General features: G+C 43.8%; 1 protein-coding gene across 2 annotated transcripts in view; it reads right to left on the bottom strand.

Moving 5' to 3' along the window:
• Positions 1-3,325: 3,325 nt before the first annotated feature.
• RSPRY1 (ring finger and SPRY domain containing 1) overlaps positions 3,326-15,900 on the bottom strand; it is a 31,150-nt gene continuing 18,575 nt past the window's right edge. For both annotated transcript variants that reach the window (XM_059667967.1, XM_059667968.1), the window contains exons 7-15: positions 14,088-14,154; positions 13,553-13,684; positions 11,732-11,847; positions 10,663-10,806; positions 10,266-10,377; positions 8,184-8,286; positions 7,444-7,596; positions 6,453-6,557; positions 3,326-4,838 (exon numbers count right to left, since the gene is read on the bottom strand). In XM_059667967.1, coding sequence (XP_059523950.1) covers positions 4,742-4,838; positions 6,453-6,557; positions 7,444-7,596; positions 8,184-8,286; positions 10,266-10,377; positions 10,663-10,806; positions 11,732-11,847; positions 13,553-13,684; positions 14,088-14,154 — 1,029 coding nt within the window. In that variant the 3' untranslated portion in view covers positions 3,326-4,741. The remainder of the gene's footprint in view (positions 4,839-6,452; positions 6,558-7,443; positions 7,597-8,183; positions 8,287-10,265; positions 10,378-10,662; positions 10,807-11,731; positions 11,848-13,552; positions 13,685-14,087; positions 14,155-15,900) is intronic.

The following is a 15,900-nucleotide window of genomic DNA, read 5'->3' on the forward strand; positions in this document are numbered from 1 at the left end:
GCCGAATGTGTGGTGCCTGGGTACAGGGATTTGTTATCAGGACAATGGTATCTCAGAGGCACCAACTCTGCGCAGCACCAGAGAGAAGCCAGGCATCCGGAAAGGTTTGCTGCATAACCGGGCCGAGTTCTGTTTAAGTCAAGCACTGGCCACACAGCTCGGAGCAAACTCAGCAAATTTCTGCATGACCTACTTTCTCTATAAACCACTTATTTCTTTTGGACTAAATGAACTTGGCCACCCTTTCTTTAAAAAATATATATTTTTTTATTGATTTCAGGGAGGAAGGGAGAGGAGAGGAAGAGAAACATCAATGATGACAGAGAATCATCACTGACCTGCTGCCTCCTGCACGCCCCCTGCTGGGGATAGAGCACGCAACCATGAGCTCCTGGGTCGCAGGTTGAAGCTCAACCACTGAGCTACCCAGGCCAGGCCTGCCCACCCTTTCTACTGCTAAATCATGGATGGGATCAGAGTGGAGGAGGAAACGATGATTTTATCCGTTCTGGTCATCTATCACTGTTACAAACCACCCAAAACTCTTAGTGGCTTAAAGCAATTCATTTGCTCAGGAATCTGCACTTACAGGACTTGGTAGGGACAGCTGGTCTCTGCTCCACTCCTCCTCAGCTGGGGCAGGTGGAATGGGGCTAGAGGAGCCTCTTCCCAGAAGCTCACTCCCATGGCTGCAAACTTGGTGCTGGCTCTTGGCTGGGAGCTCCGTGTGGATGGTGGTGAAAGGATTGGGGTGGAGGGACCTCAATTCCTCTCTATGTAGGTCTTCCCTTGGTTTTTCTCACACCATGGTGGCTGGGTCCAAGAGCAAATACCTCAAGAGGCAGGGAGTGGTAGCGGCCAGTCACGTAAAGGCCTGGCACGAGGAATCTGGCACAGTACCACTTCCCCTGAAGTAATTGGTCAAGCAGACACAGAGCCCACCAATTTAAGGGAGGGGCCACAAAACTCATTTATAGACGGGAGGAATGTCCAAGAACTTGTGACCATCTTTAATCCACTTCACCTTCTCTGGCTATTAGAACAGATGGGGATAAAGATAATAATCATAGGTACCCACTTACTCAGGCATGTGCCAAGTATTGGTGCTAAACGTTTATAAACACATTCTCTCTTTTTGAAATATTTGAAACGAGGAGGGAGGTGGTGGAGAGTATGGGGTGGGGGGGGGGGGGGCGTAAATGGTGATGAAAGGAGACTTGGGAAGGTGAACACACAGTTCAGTGTGCAGATGATGTGTTGTGGAATTGTGCACCTGAAACCTGCATAATTTTGTTAACCAGTGTTAGCCCAATAAATCCAATAGAAGTGCATAGAAAAAGTGAAATACTTGGAACTGTGATTTAAAAGAAACACTCCAGCCCTGGCCGGTTTGGCTCAGTGGACAGAGCGTTGGCCTATGGACTGAAGGGTCCTGGGTACGATTCTGGTCAACGGCACATGCCCTGGTTTCGGGCTTGATCCCCAGGAGGGGGTGTGCAGGAGGCAGCCAATCAATGATTCTCATCATTGATGTTTCTATTTCCCTCTCCCCCCTCTCTCTCTGAAATCAATAAAAATATATTTAAAAAGAAAAAAAGAAACACTCCATGGCTGGGCGGCGTGGCTCAGTGGTTGAGTGTTGATCTATGGATCAGGAGGTCATGGTTGGATTCCGGTAAGGCCATATGCCCGGTTGCAGGTTTGATCCCCAGCATGGGGCATGCAGGAGGCAGCCAATCAATGATTCTCATCACTGATGTTTCTATCTTCTCTCTCCTGCTCCCTTCCTCTCTGAAATCAATAAAAATATATTTAAAAATAAATAAAAATAAAAGAAATACTCCACGAGGAATTACCATCTTGATTTTATAGATCAGGAAACCCAGGCTTGGAAGTACTTGCATACTTGTGGGAAGTGACAGTATGGGGCTGGAATCTGAGAGGAGGCTCACTCCTGTCTCACTCATCATGCCCTATGGAAGGCCCCAACCCCCAAGTTGTCAAACAATACTGGAAATCAGAACAAGATGCTTTTCTGGGGGAAAAACCTGAATGATGGCCTTCTGGTATAAAAAATACATTTACTTGAATATATTAAATGTTTTCCATAATAAATCCTTTGATTGTGGGTATTAATAATTGCAGTAGCAAAAAAATGTACACTATTTAGAAGAGCGATCCTCATTGGATAGTTTTTCTTGGATACATATTCGAGATGGTTGAAATTCATGAAATATCATTTTCTGCAAGTGAAGTTGTTTCTGTCACTGAGTCGCTGTTTCCTGGTGTTCGGCTAATGGCATCACGACTTTACCTTGCTTTAGCAGTATCATTCAAAAAAAGGGGCAATTCATTAGAAACATTTTTTTTTTTTTGGCTGGCTGGAATCCTGGGGGTATTTCCGGGAAATAAAAAAATATAAATTACATGCCTGGCCAGGTCACTCAGTTGGTTGTAGCGTTGTCCTGTGCACCAAAAGGTTGAGGGTTCAATACACGATCAAGGCCCATACGGGAGGCAACCCATTGATGCTTCTCTCTTGCATGGATGTCTCTCTTTCTAAAATCAATAAAACATATCCTCTGGCGAGGGTAAAAAACAATCTAATGAATGACTTGACAATAAACAAATAATAAAAAATATATACATTACATATTGTTCTCTCTGGTACAATATACCATCAGCAAAAGCCTAGCTTTCCATTTCTCTTAAAATGCTTACAGACCACACAGAATATAGATCATTGTTTATCCTCTTCCACATAGCTTGGCAATTTTTTCTCTTCTATGTGGAGTAAATGTCTTTCCCTTTGAAGCAACTCCTAAATTACAACTTTGCTTCCATCCTGAATAATTTAATATTGAAATCCTTGTTTTATGGTCTAGAACAGTGGTCGGCAAACTCATTAGTCCACAGAGCCAAATATCAACAGTACAACAATTGAAATTTCTTTTGAGAGCCCAATTTTTTAAACTTAAACTATATAGGTAGGTACATTGTTATTAACTTAATTAGGGTACTCCTAAGGCTTAGGAAGAGCCACACTCAAGGGGCCAAAGAGCCACATGTGGCTCGCGAGCCGCAGTTTGCCGACCACTGGTCTAGAAGAATCGGAAAAGTAGCCCAGCTGGTGTTGCTCAGTGGTCTTCTTCCCACTACCAGATGTAAGCAAGCTCCATGAACAGATCTGTTTTGTATACAAGTGCCCAGAATACAGATTTGCTGGATGGACAGTGATTAACCTCACATCTTTATTCTTACACGTGATTCTCTCCTTACACCGGAACTTTAGCAGCAGGGACCAATGAAAGTTGTGAAATCTTAGTTAAAAAAAGGCAACAAATGTTTTATTTCTTCAATGCAAATTACTGTATTCACCACAAGCTAAAGAACATATATATATATTTATATTTATATATATCTTTGAATTTATGGAAGACTAACGACATGGGAAAATCCAGCACCCCAACAAGCACGGCCAGGAAGGAAACCAACACTGTAAGAGGACATTTTAATGAACCACAAACGAAAAAGGGTAGGAAAGGAAGAAAAAATGTGCATTGAGTTTAAGACACTGTAAAACTCAGAAGACATATTTACTATTCAAGTATAAACTCAGTAAGGACTTGGCATAAATTGAAAGGCAGCTGCTGAGGTACACCATTATAAAGTAAATTCTATGGATTTACAATTCTACCTTCCAATTTTCTGGGAGAAAAAAACCAAACTCTTGAAGGTCTTCACCAGAGACCCTGAGAGGGAGGAACACTTTGATGGAGATACAGTCAGCAATCCATGATTGAATTCACCATTCAAACATGTTATTTATTCAAAACAACAGGAATACGTGCCCTCAGACTGTCTGCTAAGAGTTTCTGAGACTGTTAGTTCAAGCGTTTCAAAGTATGTTACTTTCAAAAACAATACTGATTAAAAACAATTTTTTTAACCAAAAACCTGATTTGATGGTACCTTAAAAATACCTTAAATACCAAATTTTCTCCAAACATTGCAATTAAATTCAAGAATTCATCCTGCATTGTTAAAACATGTTTTCCTCACGAAATGTGGGTACTGAAGTTGGATAGAAACACCATGAATGTGAAAATACCACCGATTTTCTGCATTTAAAAAAAACTAGAATGTTCTTTGGAATCACTGAAATATCAAAAGTTGGGGAGTTTTCTACAGTCTGTGCACCTTCTTTCAGGCTCTCCAAATTGCTCGTAGCATTGACCTGTGTGGTTCTAGTTTTATAGATTCAAGTTTTACCGTGCAATAGCCACACTGAACACACCGCTATCTCTGACCAATGAAGTTATACTCAACCCAGAAATGCTGCCGCTTACTTCTCCATAATGACCTTCTGTCCAAATAAAACTTCAGAATATGAGACAAAACATCCTGTGTTAGACAATCAAGCGAACCCAACGTGGAGAAATCCGGTGTGGCCCCCGCACTCGCGAGGGTGCTGCCCCCTATCGCTTCAGGGAAGTACCACAGGCCTCACTTGTTAGCGCTCAGCTTTCCTTGGCCTTGAAAGGAATTTCTCAGGGCTGGCAAGTTGGGTTAGATTCTAAGAGAATTTTGTCTTTGACAAACTACCATTTTTAGCATAAAATCTGGCCATGGCTATAAGTTTCAATGTGCGTACAACTGATTAGAGATGGGTTTTTTTCTTTTTCTTTTCCACACTGGCTGGAATTGAGTAGAAATAAGTCCGTGTGTCTCTTCCCATGTGTCATGAAATATGAGAGATCTGTCTGACTCTAGACGCTATTTCTTTCCGACACAATGGGCAGGTCTCCAGTTGCAAGGCACAATTCATGCACAGGTCACTGCGGAGAAAGACAAACACCAGTTAGGTTAACGCATCAAGAGGCCAGACTGACCGATGTGATCGAAAATGTTAACAAGCTTATTAACTGAAAGAGTAATAATTCATGGCTAATAAAATGAAGTACATATATAAATAAATAACAAGTCTCCCTCTCATTTCCTCCTCGATCCTGTTTTGTATTTGTCTACTAAGGAAGCTGTGCTCATATTTAAGATAGCTGGTTCTCAGTTTTTAGATTCAGCCTTCATTCATGAGCCCTTATTATGTGCAAAAACCACTGAGAGGGCCTGAGAGCACAGAGATGAATAAGACCAGATCCTGGTCCGACTGGTGTGGCTCAGTGGTTGAGCATCGACCTATAAACCAAGAGGTCACGGTTTAATTCCCAGTTGGGGCACATGCCCAGGTTGCGCAGGCTCTATCCCCATTGGAGGGCGTGCAGAAGGCAGCCGATCAATCAATGATTCTCTCTCATCATTGATGTTTCTATCTTTCTCTCCCTCTCCCTTCCTCTCTGAAATCAATCAATCAATCTCTCTCTCTCTCTCTCTCTCTCTCTCTCTCTCTCTCTATATATATATATATATATATATATATATATATATATATATGAAGACCAGATCCCGCTGTTTGTTTGGGATCTTAACATACTTACAAAGATCAAAAAGGGTATCAAGCTACCCAACCTTTAAACTCTGCATCTGCCTGTGAGGCCCTGATAACTAAAACCTCCAAAGGGGCTCAAAGTGAGGAATTCTTGGCTGCGGAGGTGATATCAAGGAGCAACCGTAGCTGGAGCCACTGAACCTTTCTTTCAGGAGAGAGACTGGTACAGATAAGGGTGAAATGAGGTACACTGAATGCACTTTCCTTAGCAGCCGTTAGATAACAACACATCTCAAAAGACGGCAGAGTCAGGGCCCAGGATGAGGCACACTGGGGGTGACAAACGGGTCCGTCACTCCAGGCTCTGGATCCTGGGAGGCCTGGTGGCTAAAGCTACGTCAGACATAAGAGCAAGGTAGGGCACGGGCTGTGCTGAATTACAGGGAGCTGCTCACATACAGTCAGCATGCATGCCTGGGCCCGCACTCTGCCAACCCCTTTCTAACCCGGGCTGGGAGGTCCTTCTTGGGGACTGTCATACTTGCTGGTCTGGCTGATGTTTAGCCACTCTGTTCTACAGGGTCTAGGCTGCCTTTGGGTTCATCTCAGACAACTGATGTGTGGTTAGATGGCAGGGAGGCGCTGCCTGCTCCATGGTTAAGAGTATAAATAATAAATATATGAGGAGGCTCTACAACTAAGAGGGACTGCCCGCAAAGATCATAAATAGCATTAAATGTTTCACATTTTGTGATGGGCACACTATTGAAAATATAGCACTGAGAAAACAAAGGCCTTCGGCATCAAGCAGCTGCTTCTACTTCAGGTACGTTCTTGGAGACAGCCATGCACTCCTTGCCCGATTGAGTTCCTCATTTAGCCCACTTTCACACAGTGAACTTGATGAACAGCTATGAAACTGGACACTCTAAAAGCAATTCAACGACACGATGAAACTGCCTAATATAACGTACAGAACAGGAACTATTCACATAAGCCCTCTTACCTGTGTCCACATGGCTTCAACTGTGTGTCTGCTACCTCATCACAACACAGGGAGCAGCAGTTTTCCCGGATACTGACTTGCTTCAACAGAGCAAGACGCCTGTGCCTGAGTGGAAAACACAGCATGTCAGAGAGAAGTGGGCCCGTGAGCAGGGAGGCCCAGGAAATGCTTTGAAAATGCTGTGTGTGTGCTAAGAATGAAAGAGGGACTACACAGCAGACATGACCTGCTTGGGAGCACAGGGCAGGCCTGACAAGTAGTGACTGACAGTATCCACACAGGATGAGCTGATCATAAACTCCTCACTGGGCAGGTCACCGTAGGTAGTCACATCCCAGGCCTATTGATTCCTCAGGTTAACCTGTACCTTAATTAGCCCTGTCCATGTTCTTAGGCATCTGAGATACCAGAAATTGAAATGTCAGAGTAATCTTCTTCTCTTCCTCCTGGGTGGAGCACCTGCAACTCCTCAGAGTTAGCTTGTTGCCCACATACAACCTCTAGTCACTGTAAATGTTAAATGGTAACCATCCTGTACCTATGTACCTATCAACCCAGAACCGCCCCCCCCTACCGTCGCAGGTGTTTTTGGTGTATGTGTAATGTGTTATATTGTCTGATTTTTATAACTAATATTAGTCAGCTCAGAACAATTACTTGGAAGTGCTCTTTCCTTCTGGGTTCTGCAATATTTTAAATAGCAGAGAAGTGATCTGTTGCCCAAATATTTGGGGGAGTTCTCTGGCGAAAACCCCTGGGTCTGGTGCTCTCTGGGACCATAGCTCTTGATTTCTTTCAATTAATTTTGTAATAACTGCTTTGTTTCTATCTCTTCTGGGATGTGTTTTGGTAATTCCTATTTCCTAGGAAGTCGCTATTTTACTCAGGTTTTCAAAATTATTTGTATGAAGCTGAAAAAGCCTCTGAGAAACGATTGTAATTTCTCATGAGATACACGAGGAAGTCTGGAGCTGGTCTGCGGACTCCTTACCTTGGCAAAATGATTTTCTCTTCAGCTCTCAGGAAGGCGTAGTCATTAAAAGTGCTAAATTTCATAGATGGTGGATATTTAAATGGTTTTGCTCCAAAATTGAACTCACACTGTTGATACGACATGAAACTAGCTGCAGCAAAAAATCCAGATCTACAGAAAAAAATAAGCAAGAGGTCAAGAAAATTCATAAAAACAAGGCAACGCTCACATGTGAAGTGGTTTTCCGAAGTTGGAATGAGTCACATCCTAGCGGAAAGGGGGACAGGATCTCCTGCCCTTATCTTCCTATGTCAAACTTCGAGGTGACTTTAGGTGTGATCAGATGGAACCCCAATTACTTGAAATAAAATGGTGTCTCATCACACCTGACTATATAAATGGACAAAGTTTTTTTTCTGGAGAAAGTGCATTCCGGCCCGGCTGTGTGCTCAGTGGTTGAGCATTGACCTATGAAGCAGGAGGTCAAGGTAAGATTCCAAGTTAGGACAAATGCTCAGATTATAGGCTTGCTCCCCAGTGGGCGGTATGCAGGAGGCAGTGGGTCACTGATTCTCATCACTGATGTTTCTATCTCTTGCTCCCTCTCCCTTCCTCTCTGAAATCAATAAAAATATATTAAAGAAAATAAATAAAATTAAAATTAAAAAAGTGAGCTTTCTTAGAATAACTCTTAACTTTTTTTTAAAAAGTGCATTCTGTGCATGTCCTCAAGGTTTTGAATGGAAAAAGCTACTTACACAGTAGACGAAAAGACTTGCTTCTCAGGAGGCAGCTGGTTGCCATTTAAAAAGAAGATCATTTGCTTTTCATTCAAGTCTAACAGAAATCCTACCGTATCTCCTGCAGGATAAAGCAAAGCAATGTTAGGATGAGGATGTAGACCACTGGACTTCTGCTAAATGTCTCAGGGTTTTATATATACATATTTCAGAGAGGAAGGGAGAGGGAGAGAGAGAGAAACATCAATGATGAGAGAGAATGATTGATTGGCTGCCTCCTGCACACCCCACATTGGGGATCGAGCCCGCAACCTGGGCATGCGCCCTGACTAGGAATTGAACCATGACTTCCTGGTTCATAGGTCAACGCTCACCATGAGCCACACCAGCTGGACAAGTTTTTGCTTTTTAAATTCTTAAAGGTGAACACATGAAATTATACAACAATGATAAGAAAAATAGGCACTCACTGCTAGTGGAGGGTAATCTGGTAATATAGAGCAAAACATTTACAAAATGAAATTCTTTATCCCCCTTACCAGAAGTTCCACTTTAAGTATTTATCCTGAGAATATCCAGAATGGTTCATATTTTTTTTTTATAATAGTAATTTAAAAAGGTTAAAATGTAATTATCCAACCTTGAGGTATTAACATTGTATAATTATGTAACATATTTATATCAAATTTTAAGTGTTTTTTAAAAAAATCTCTGGATGGTGGAATTACAAGGGATTTTAGTTTCATTTTGCTTCCCTCCTCTATTTTCCAAAATTTTATAATAAACACATTATTTAAGTAATCCTTTGTAAAATTATTTAAAAAAAAAACAAATTACAGTCTTTGTAGACAGTGCCTCTATCTTATGCTCTGTTACATGAAGTGTTATATTCCTTCTTTAAGAACCTGCAAGCCATTCAAATGAAGGCTTATATTTGACTTTTAAGGTTTTTATCTTTCCTACACTATCACTTTAATTAACTGACCCCCGACCCTGCATGGCAGGGGTCAATTTCCTGCTCTCTTAGCATGCCTGAAAATTCAGTTTACATTTATAATGCAGACTGGGGCAGGAGAGAGAGAGAGAGAGAGAGAGAGGCTTGGAGAAGGAGCTGGGGTATATCCCCTATCTAGTCCAATGCTGGGGATAAAATCTTTGCAGAGGCTCCATCCCCTACCATTTGATGCTACGTCTTCAGAACCAATGTGTGTTTGTGTGTGTGGAGGGGGTGGTGGTGGTGGTGGTGGTCGAGGCACAGCATCAGGAGGCCCCCGGGGAATATCGACCTCCAGTGCAATGGTGCTGTGGCAGGGAAAGCCTCTTTTCATTGTATTTAGCGAGGGGTGAAAAGACTCAATAACCTTAGATCCTTCCATCTAAGTGTTAAACAAACCAACTGTGTGGTTCTGACTTCCTGCTTGAATCTTTAACTAATACATGTTTTCATGGGTCCAGGGTCTTAGATACTGCAGAGCGGATGGAACAAAAATTGAATGGGGTGAGAAAGATCATACTGTTGCTAAGATACATTCCTGCAAACATCCTAGAGCCATGACTGAGTTTCTGGAAGTCTGTGTCCCCTGCAGCAGCCTGAGGCTGCCGTCTGGAGATGGGAGGCTGAGCAGACGTGTTTGAGGCCGAAAGTGCTCAAGCTGCCCTTAAAGGCTGCGCCAGAGGTGCCAGCATGTGTCCACTGAACAGTGCCTATTCCTCAGCCATCTGGTCTCTGAAAATATCCTCATTTAAATGTAAAATATCCTCATTACACTTTCAATACCTTCGCTATCTCCATAGCTACTTTGATTCAAAACATACACCCAGAGAGGAAACTAGAATTCATATTAATCGTAAGATGATCACTTCCCACTAATTAAGACTTTTACATTCTGAGATGTTTTTGCTGAAGGAAGGGCTCCACCAGAGGTGAATTTAGCAGGTGAATACCTTTCCCGTCCATGGCACGGGATATGAAGGCGAACTAACCCTCTTCACACTGAATATTCTTCCATAAGAACATTTTAAGGCCTAACATAACAGATGCTTCATAATAAGCAACGTCTTGACCTAACTGATAATTTCATGATGGAGAGGAATGCATACCTTCTTTCCAGCACGGGTGCAGGTGAGGCTTACTTCTGGCATTGTACCAAATCAGCTGCCGGCAGCCATCGTAAGCACAGGAGTACTCATCGTCCCCAATGCCGTAGCCTTCCTGGAGGGAGACAGGGCCCAGGAGATTAGCAAGGCCGGCTATGTTTCGGGAAAAGAGTGTTGCTGTTTTTTTAAAAAAAAACATATTTTCATTGATTTCAGAGAGGAAGGGAGAGGGAAAGAGAAACAAAAGAGAGAGAACCACTGATGGGCTGCCTCCTGCACGCCCCCTACTGGGTATCGACCCCACAACCCGGGCATGTGCAAACCTCTCTGAAAAATAAGCGTCTCTACCCACTCAGCTAAAAACTGCCGCCGCACCCATGGCAGTCCTCCGGGTACTCACATGATTGAGAAATTTGCTGTCGCGTGTGGCCCAGCCGATCTGCATGACACCGGAAGTGATCACGGTTACTTCGTAGTACCACACCCCAGCATCCACACAAAAGGTGCAACGCACGCTTTCAAAAGAGGAGGCATCACAGCGAGCCTGGCAAAACCAAAGAGCAAGAGAGGCCCCCTCAATGCCTGAAGCCCACCAGACACCGGCAGCTCGGAAGGCTGCGTGTTTTCCTTCTGAACGCTCCTGGTGGACCACTGCTTCCTTCTCTGTGCACCTCGGTGACAAAAAGTGCGAAGCCGATTGGAGCACACACCATATCGCAGTTTTATTTCCAGGGTTTCTAGCAGGATGGGAAGATCTCCAAGATGGCTGCGGTAAGAGGTAGGGAAGGCTCCTGGCTTCATTTTTAAATACCTACAGAGCTTCGCTCTCACAGTAGAATCTCTTACAAATGCATAAACATTGCCTTAACCTGTACTTAATATGATGGAGGGAAAGAAGGATGCTGAAGGGTATAAGATGCGGTACCTAAAAATAATTGAAAGCAGAAAACTACATGAAGCATTCGGCAATACGGAAGATCAAAGAGCTGTCTGCAGCCGTTCTCCAAACAGCTCTTCAACCTGGACAAGCCTGGTGCCTATGGCGCCTGCCTCATCATAAGCAGCTTTCTCATCAACCTTCACCACAAGGCCAGAGCATTTCCAACACAGAGGGAGGAGAGGAAGCACTAGCCCCAATCCAACTGGCTCTGCAGGGGTTAAAAAAAGGAAGGGCCTCTTTTAGAAACACTAGTCTTTGTACCTTTAGCTGGATAACATGGCAGAGATGAAAGACAGACATATTTAAACCAAATCGTCAATAAATATAGTGCTTCCTATACGTACAGCACTATGTGGAATATAAAGGGTAAATGATACCCCAACATGCTCTCTCCTGCCACTTGGACCTCTAACCGCTCTCTGAAATGAATTTCTGTCTCCTCTGCAGGAAATTGCTTTTGTTCAGACCAGGGCATGAAAATGAGAATAAGATACCCCACCCCGCAATAGTCTGCGTGCAGCAGCTTTACCTCCAGGCCATGAGGCGAGATCTTCAGGTACTCGCTGACATCATTGCTGTTCAGCATGGCCCTGATGCTACTCAAGTCCACTTTCTCATAGGTCAGCTGCCTACCTTCTTTCAGAACTGCAAAAGAGAAAGAGTCATGTTTCTCAGCCCGACTGTTGTGGGAAGAAACCAGAGTTATGGCTCAGTGCCACTCCTGTTCAGAAGCGGAGGTGCTCATGGGTGGCAGGGCTGGTAGGGGGACGCACAACCTTGGCTTTGCGGTTACACTACCATATGTCGCTGGGGAAGGCAGCACTGCTGGGCTTATGCTTTTCTCCCCATAGTCATTACAGGAAGGCCTCAGAGAGACTGCAATAAAGTTCCAGATGCGGCAATAAAGCAAGTCACATGAATCTTCTGGCTTCCCAGTGCAATAAAAAGAGGTCTGCCTGTATTTTATATGCAACAAAATCTGAATTGTAGTTTTTCAGAATTATTCTTTAACTGGCAGAACACAGGCTGTGCGCTAAGCCAGTCCCCACAATGTTGCGGTAGCAGCAGGGGTTACATGTCCAATTGTGTTTCAGCACAGTGCTCACTGTGGATGGGAAGTGAGGAGCTACTGGTAAAAGTGTTTTATTCTAGCAGCCCTTGGAGGAGAAAAAGAGAAAATTCAGGAGCAACCCTGTTGTGTAGATAAGACATGACTTGAGTTTTGTCTTTTTGAAATATTTGTTAAAAATATATTTTTATTGCCGAAACCGGTTTGGCTCAGTGGATAGAGCGTTGGCCTGTGGACTGAAAGGTCCCAGGTTTGATTCCGGTCAAGGGCATGTACCTGGGTTGCAGGCACATCCCCAGTGGGAGGTGTGCAGGAGGCAGCTGATCGGTGTTTCTCTCTCATGGATGTTTCTGGCTATCTCTCTCCCTTCCTCTCTGTAAAAAAATCAATAAAATATATTTAAAAAAATATATATATATATATTTTTATTGATTTCAGAGAGGAAGAGAGAGAGAGAAACATCAATGATGAGAGAGAATAATTGATTGGTTGCCTCCTGCATGCCCCCTATTGGGGATCAAGTCTGCAACCTGGGCATGTGCCCTGACCAGGGTTTGGAATCGAACCGTGACCTCCTGGTTCATAGGTCATCGCTTAACCACTGAGCCATGCCAGCTGGGCCATGACTTGAGTTTTGAAGAGCCAAGATGGGACAGGGAGAAGAGTAAAGAGAGGAAATGCCTAGTGAGGGAACAGGCCCAGAGGTAGAAGGATGGGGACCTGCTTGTAGGACAGCAGGAGACAGTGTGTTGGAAGAGTTGACCACACGGTGCCATCTGATGAATGGCCTTGATGCAGCAGGAAACAGGGCAGCAGTAAAAGTTTTAGAAGGGGAGAGTGCCGGAACCAGAAGCATTCCATATCATGCCTGTCTGAAGGGCCCCTAGAATATGTTTCTGCTAGAATACAGCCAACCTACAAGTAGAGGTCCTTATAAGGAAAGACTCATGCTCACTGTTACAAACTGAAGGCCAGTGACCCTATGTAAGAAATGGGTTTGGGCCCCAACTGGTTTGGTTCAGTGGACAGAGCATGGGCCTGCAGACGGAAAAGTCCAAGGTTCAATTCTGGTCAAGGGCACATGCCTGGGTTGCGGGCGTGATCCCCAGTAGGGGGTGTGCAGGAGGCAGCCGATCCATGATTCTCTCTCATCATTGATGTTTCTATCTTTCTCTCCCTCTCCCTTCCTCTCTGAAATCAATAAGAATGTATGATGAAAATGAAGGAGGAGGAGGATGAGGAGGAGGAGGAGGAGGAGGAAGTTTGGGAATGGAAACTTACAGAGATTGTCTAAGCTCCACTGGGCACAGAAACCAACTTGACGTTTCAGATAATCGGGATCATGGGTCCAGGACTCCAACGTGACAAGCCGGTTACTAATGCTGGATTCAGAGATAGTCAACTTATTTTCACCTGTTTGGAAAGATGTAAACCTTGAATGAACCATGAAAGAGTAAGATGATTCGCTGGACAGATGAGTGGTGGGAAGGAGTGAGGAAAGGTAGAGAATTTGGAGACTAGAATAATGACATAGCTCAAGAGCTCTGCTATTTTCTAGAAAGTAGCAACCTCGTCGCTAACTTTTTAGCTACAAAAAGTGGGTAATCATGGTCACCAAGTTTTGATTCTCAGGTGAGAGAACCTCTTGCCTTTGTCCCTGGTACATCTACTGGCCTTGAGGTGTCTACACAGACAAAAACAGGATGTATGCATGTTCCATGGGGTTCCAAGCGTAAACTCATCCAGTAACTGAGAAAAATCAGAGTTTTAACAATCGATACATAAGATCATTAGTGCAAGAAGTCACTATACCTACTTGTCTGTGCAAACTTTTCCAGTGCGATAAGTGCAAAAAGCATGACTGTGGGGTGGGACTGTAACTTCTGAAAGACAACAAAAGATAAAAAAACAAAAAACAAAAACATCATTTCCCTGCAGAGGTGGCAAGTTATCAACTTCCTCTTCTTACGCAATATGTGCTAGATTTTGGTTGGAGCAGTCAGAAAGGTTTTACTCATTCCAGGCCTCCATTATCCCTTTGCTAATACTGTTAGTAATGAAGAACCACGACAGGGTCTCTTCGAGTCTTATGTTATTTTCTTGAGGTTACGGGGTTCACTTAGAGCTATGGAAATTTCAGAGGTAGCTGGTCAAATGCACTATGTTATTTTACTTAGTAGCATTTATGTTAGGGCTTTATTAAATAAAATAATACTGATTCTTACATTCATTTAAGCAAGCCAAACAGAAACCTAGAATTGTAGCAAAAAATGACTTTTTATTCAGCACCCTAAAAGGAACAATTCATCATTGCTGGGTTCTAAAATAATAATGAAATTAACAACTAGAGGCTTAGTTTTCAATCTGTTCTCTGAAAGGAATGCCGCATGCTGATGGCAGGCGGGAGAGCAAGTGAGCTCTTTCCGTTACATTTCAGTTCACGTCCCACGAGCTCACCTATAAAGAAAGGTCTATCTGCTTAACATCACATCTCACAGCCATGCTTTCACACAGCTACTAGGAGCTCTAGGACATCAAACAAGGCCACTCACTTCCCTGGTGCCCAACTGGGTTCTGCAAAGCTCATATAACTACCATCCTCCCCTGTTGCAAGCCTGTTCAGCACCCTGCTTCATACCCCACTGTCTGGATTTTCAGGCCCTAGGCCCTCCCCTCTGGCTACTCAGTCTATGTCTTCATGTCTCTGAACACTATCTTCCAAGCAGACAATTCTCTGGAACACGGTCTTGTCTATCTCTGGGCTCTGCCAGTGATGTGTCGCTAGCCCAGAAACTCACTTTTTTCTCCCTGTGTGCACAATCAACTCCTATCCTCAGCGTGTGGCCCATGAGGTCCCATCCTCCTCAGGAAGCCTGTAGCCCAGGACTCTCCCGCCAGCACCACCCATAGCTCCCACCTCCTATCACCTCAGAACTCGCAGCATGTGGTCTGAAGGAAGAGATTTTGCCCTTGATCATATCCTGCCACAAAATGGAGGCTTACTGTCTTGTCTGAGTAGTTTTGTTCCCTCAACTAACCAGGAAACTTCTCCAGGGCAAAGAACTGGTATACAATTCCGTATCCCCAGAGTGGTTCCCTAACATAATGGTGAGTGCTTTAAGGCCACATCACATACTAGTAGTACTGAAAAAGGTCTTTCAGCTTTTGAAGGCCAGTGCTCACTGCAAAAATAACTAAAAAATACAGACTGCAGCCCAGCAGTGTGAGGTCCGACGGCAGAGGCACAGCAAACCACAAGCTTCCCCGACAATACGTCAAATCCCCAACAGCAGTTTTAAGAGCCTTAGTGACAGGGGAGGGGCGGAGGACTAGAGATTTAGACACACTGGGAATCTGACCTGCAGGTTTCCTGGTTTGGAATGCCATGTAATTTTGTTTCCATGGGGTAGGGGCTGGGAAGGGGGGAGTGGTGCCCCTACTACCATTTGGTAGACTCTAAGGACACACACAATAAGTCAATCATAGCTGCTATCTTGTGACTACATTTAAAACCAGCCCAGCCCAGCTGTTTTCGCTTGTAATAAATTCCTATCCCACCCTCATTTTTTTTTTAACATAGGAGGGAATAAACACTCAGGAAACACCTGCAAATAAAATTTATAACATTT

This window comes from Myotis daubentonii, chromosome 15 (assembly GCF_963259705.1).
Source record: "Myotis daubentonii chromosome 15, mMyoDau2.1, whole genome shotgun sequence".
NCBI classification, from domain to species: Eukaryota; Metazoa; Chordata; class Mammalia; order Chiroptera; family Vespertilionidae; genus Myotis; species Myotis daubentonii.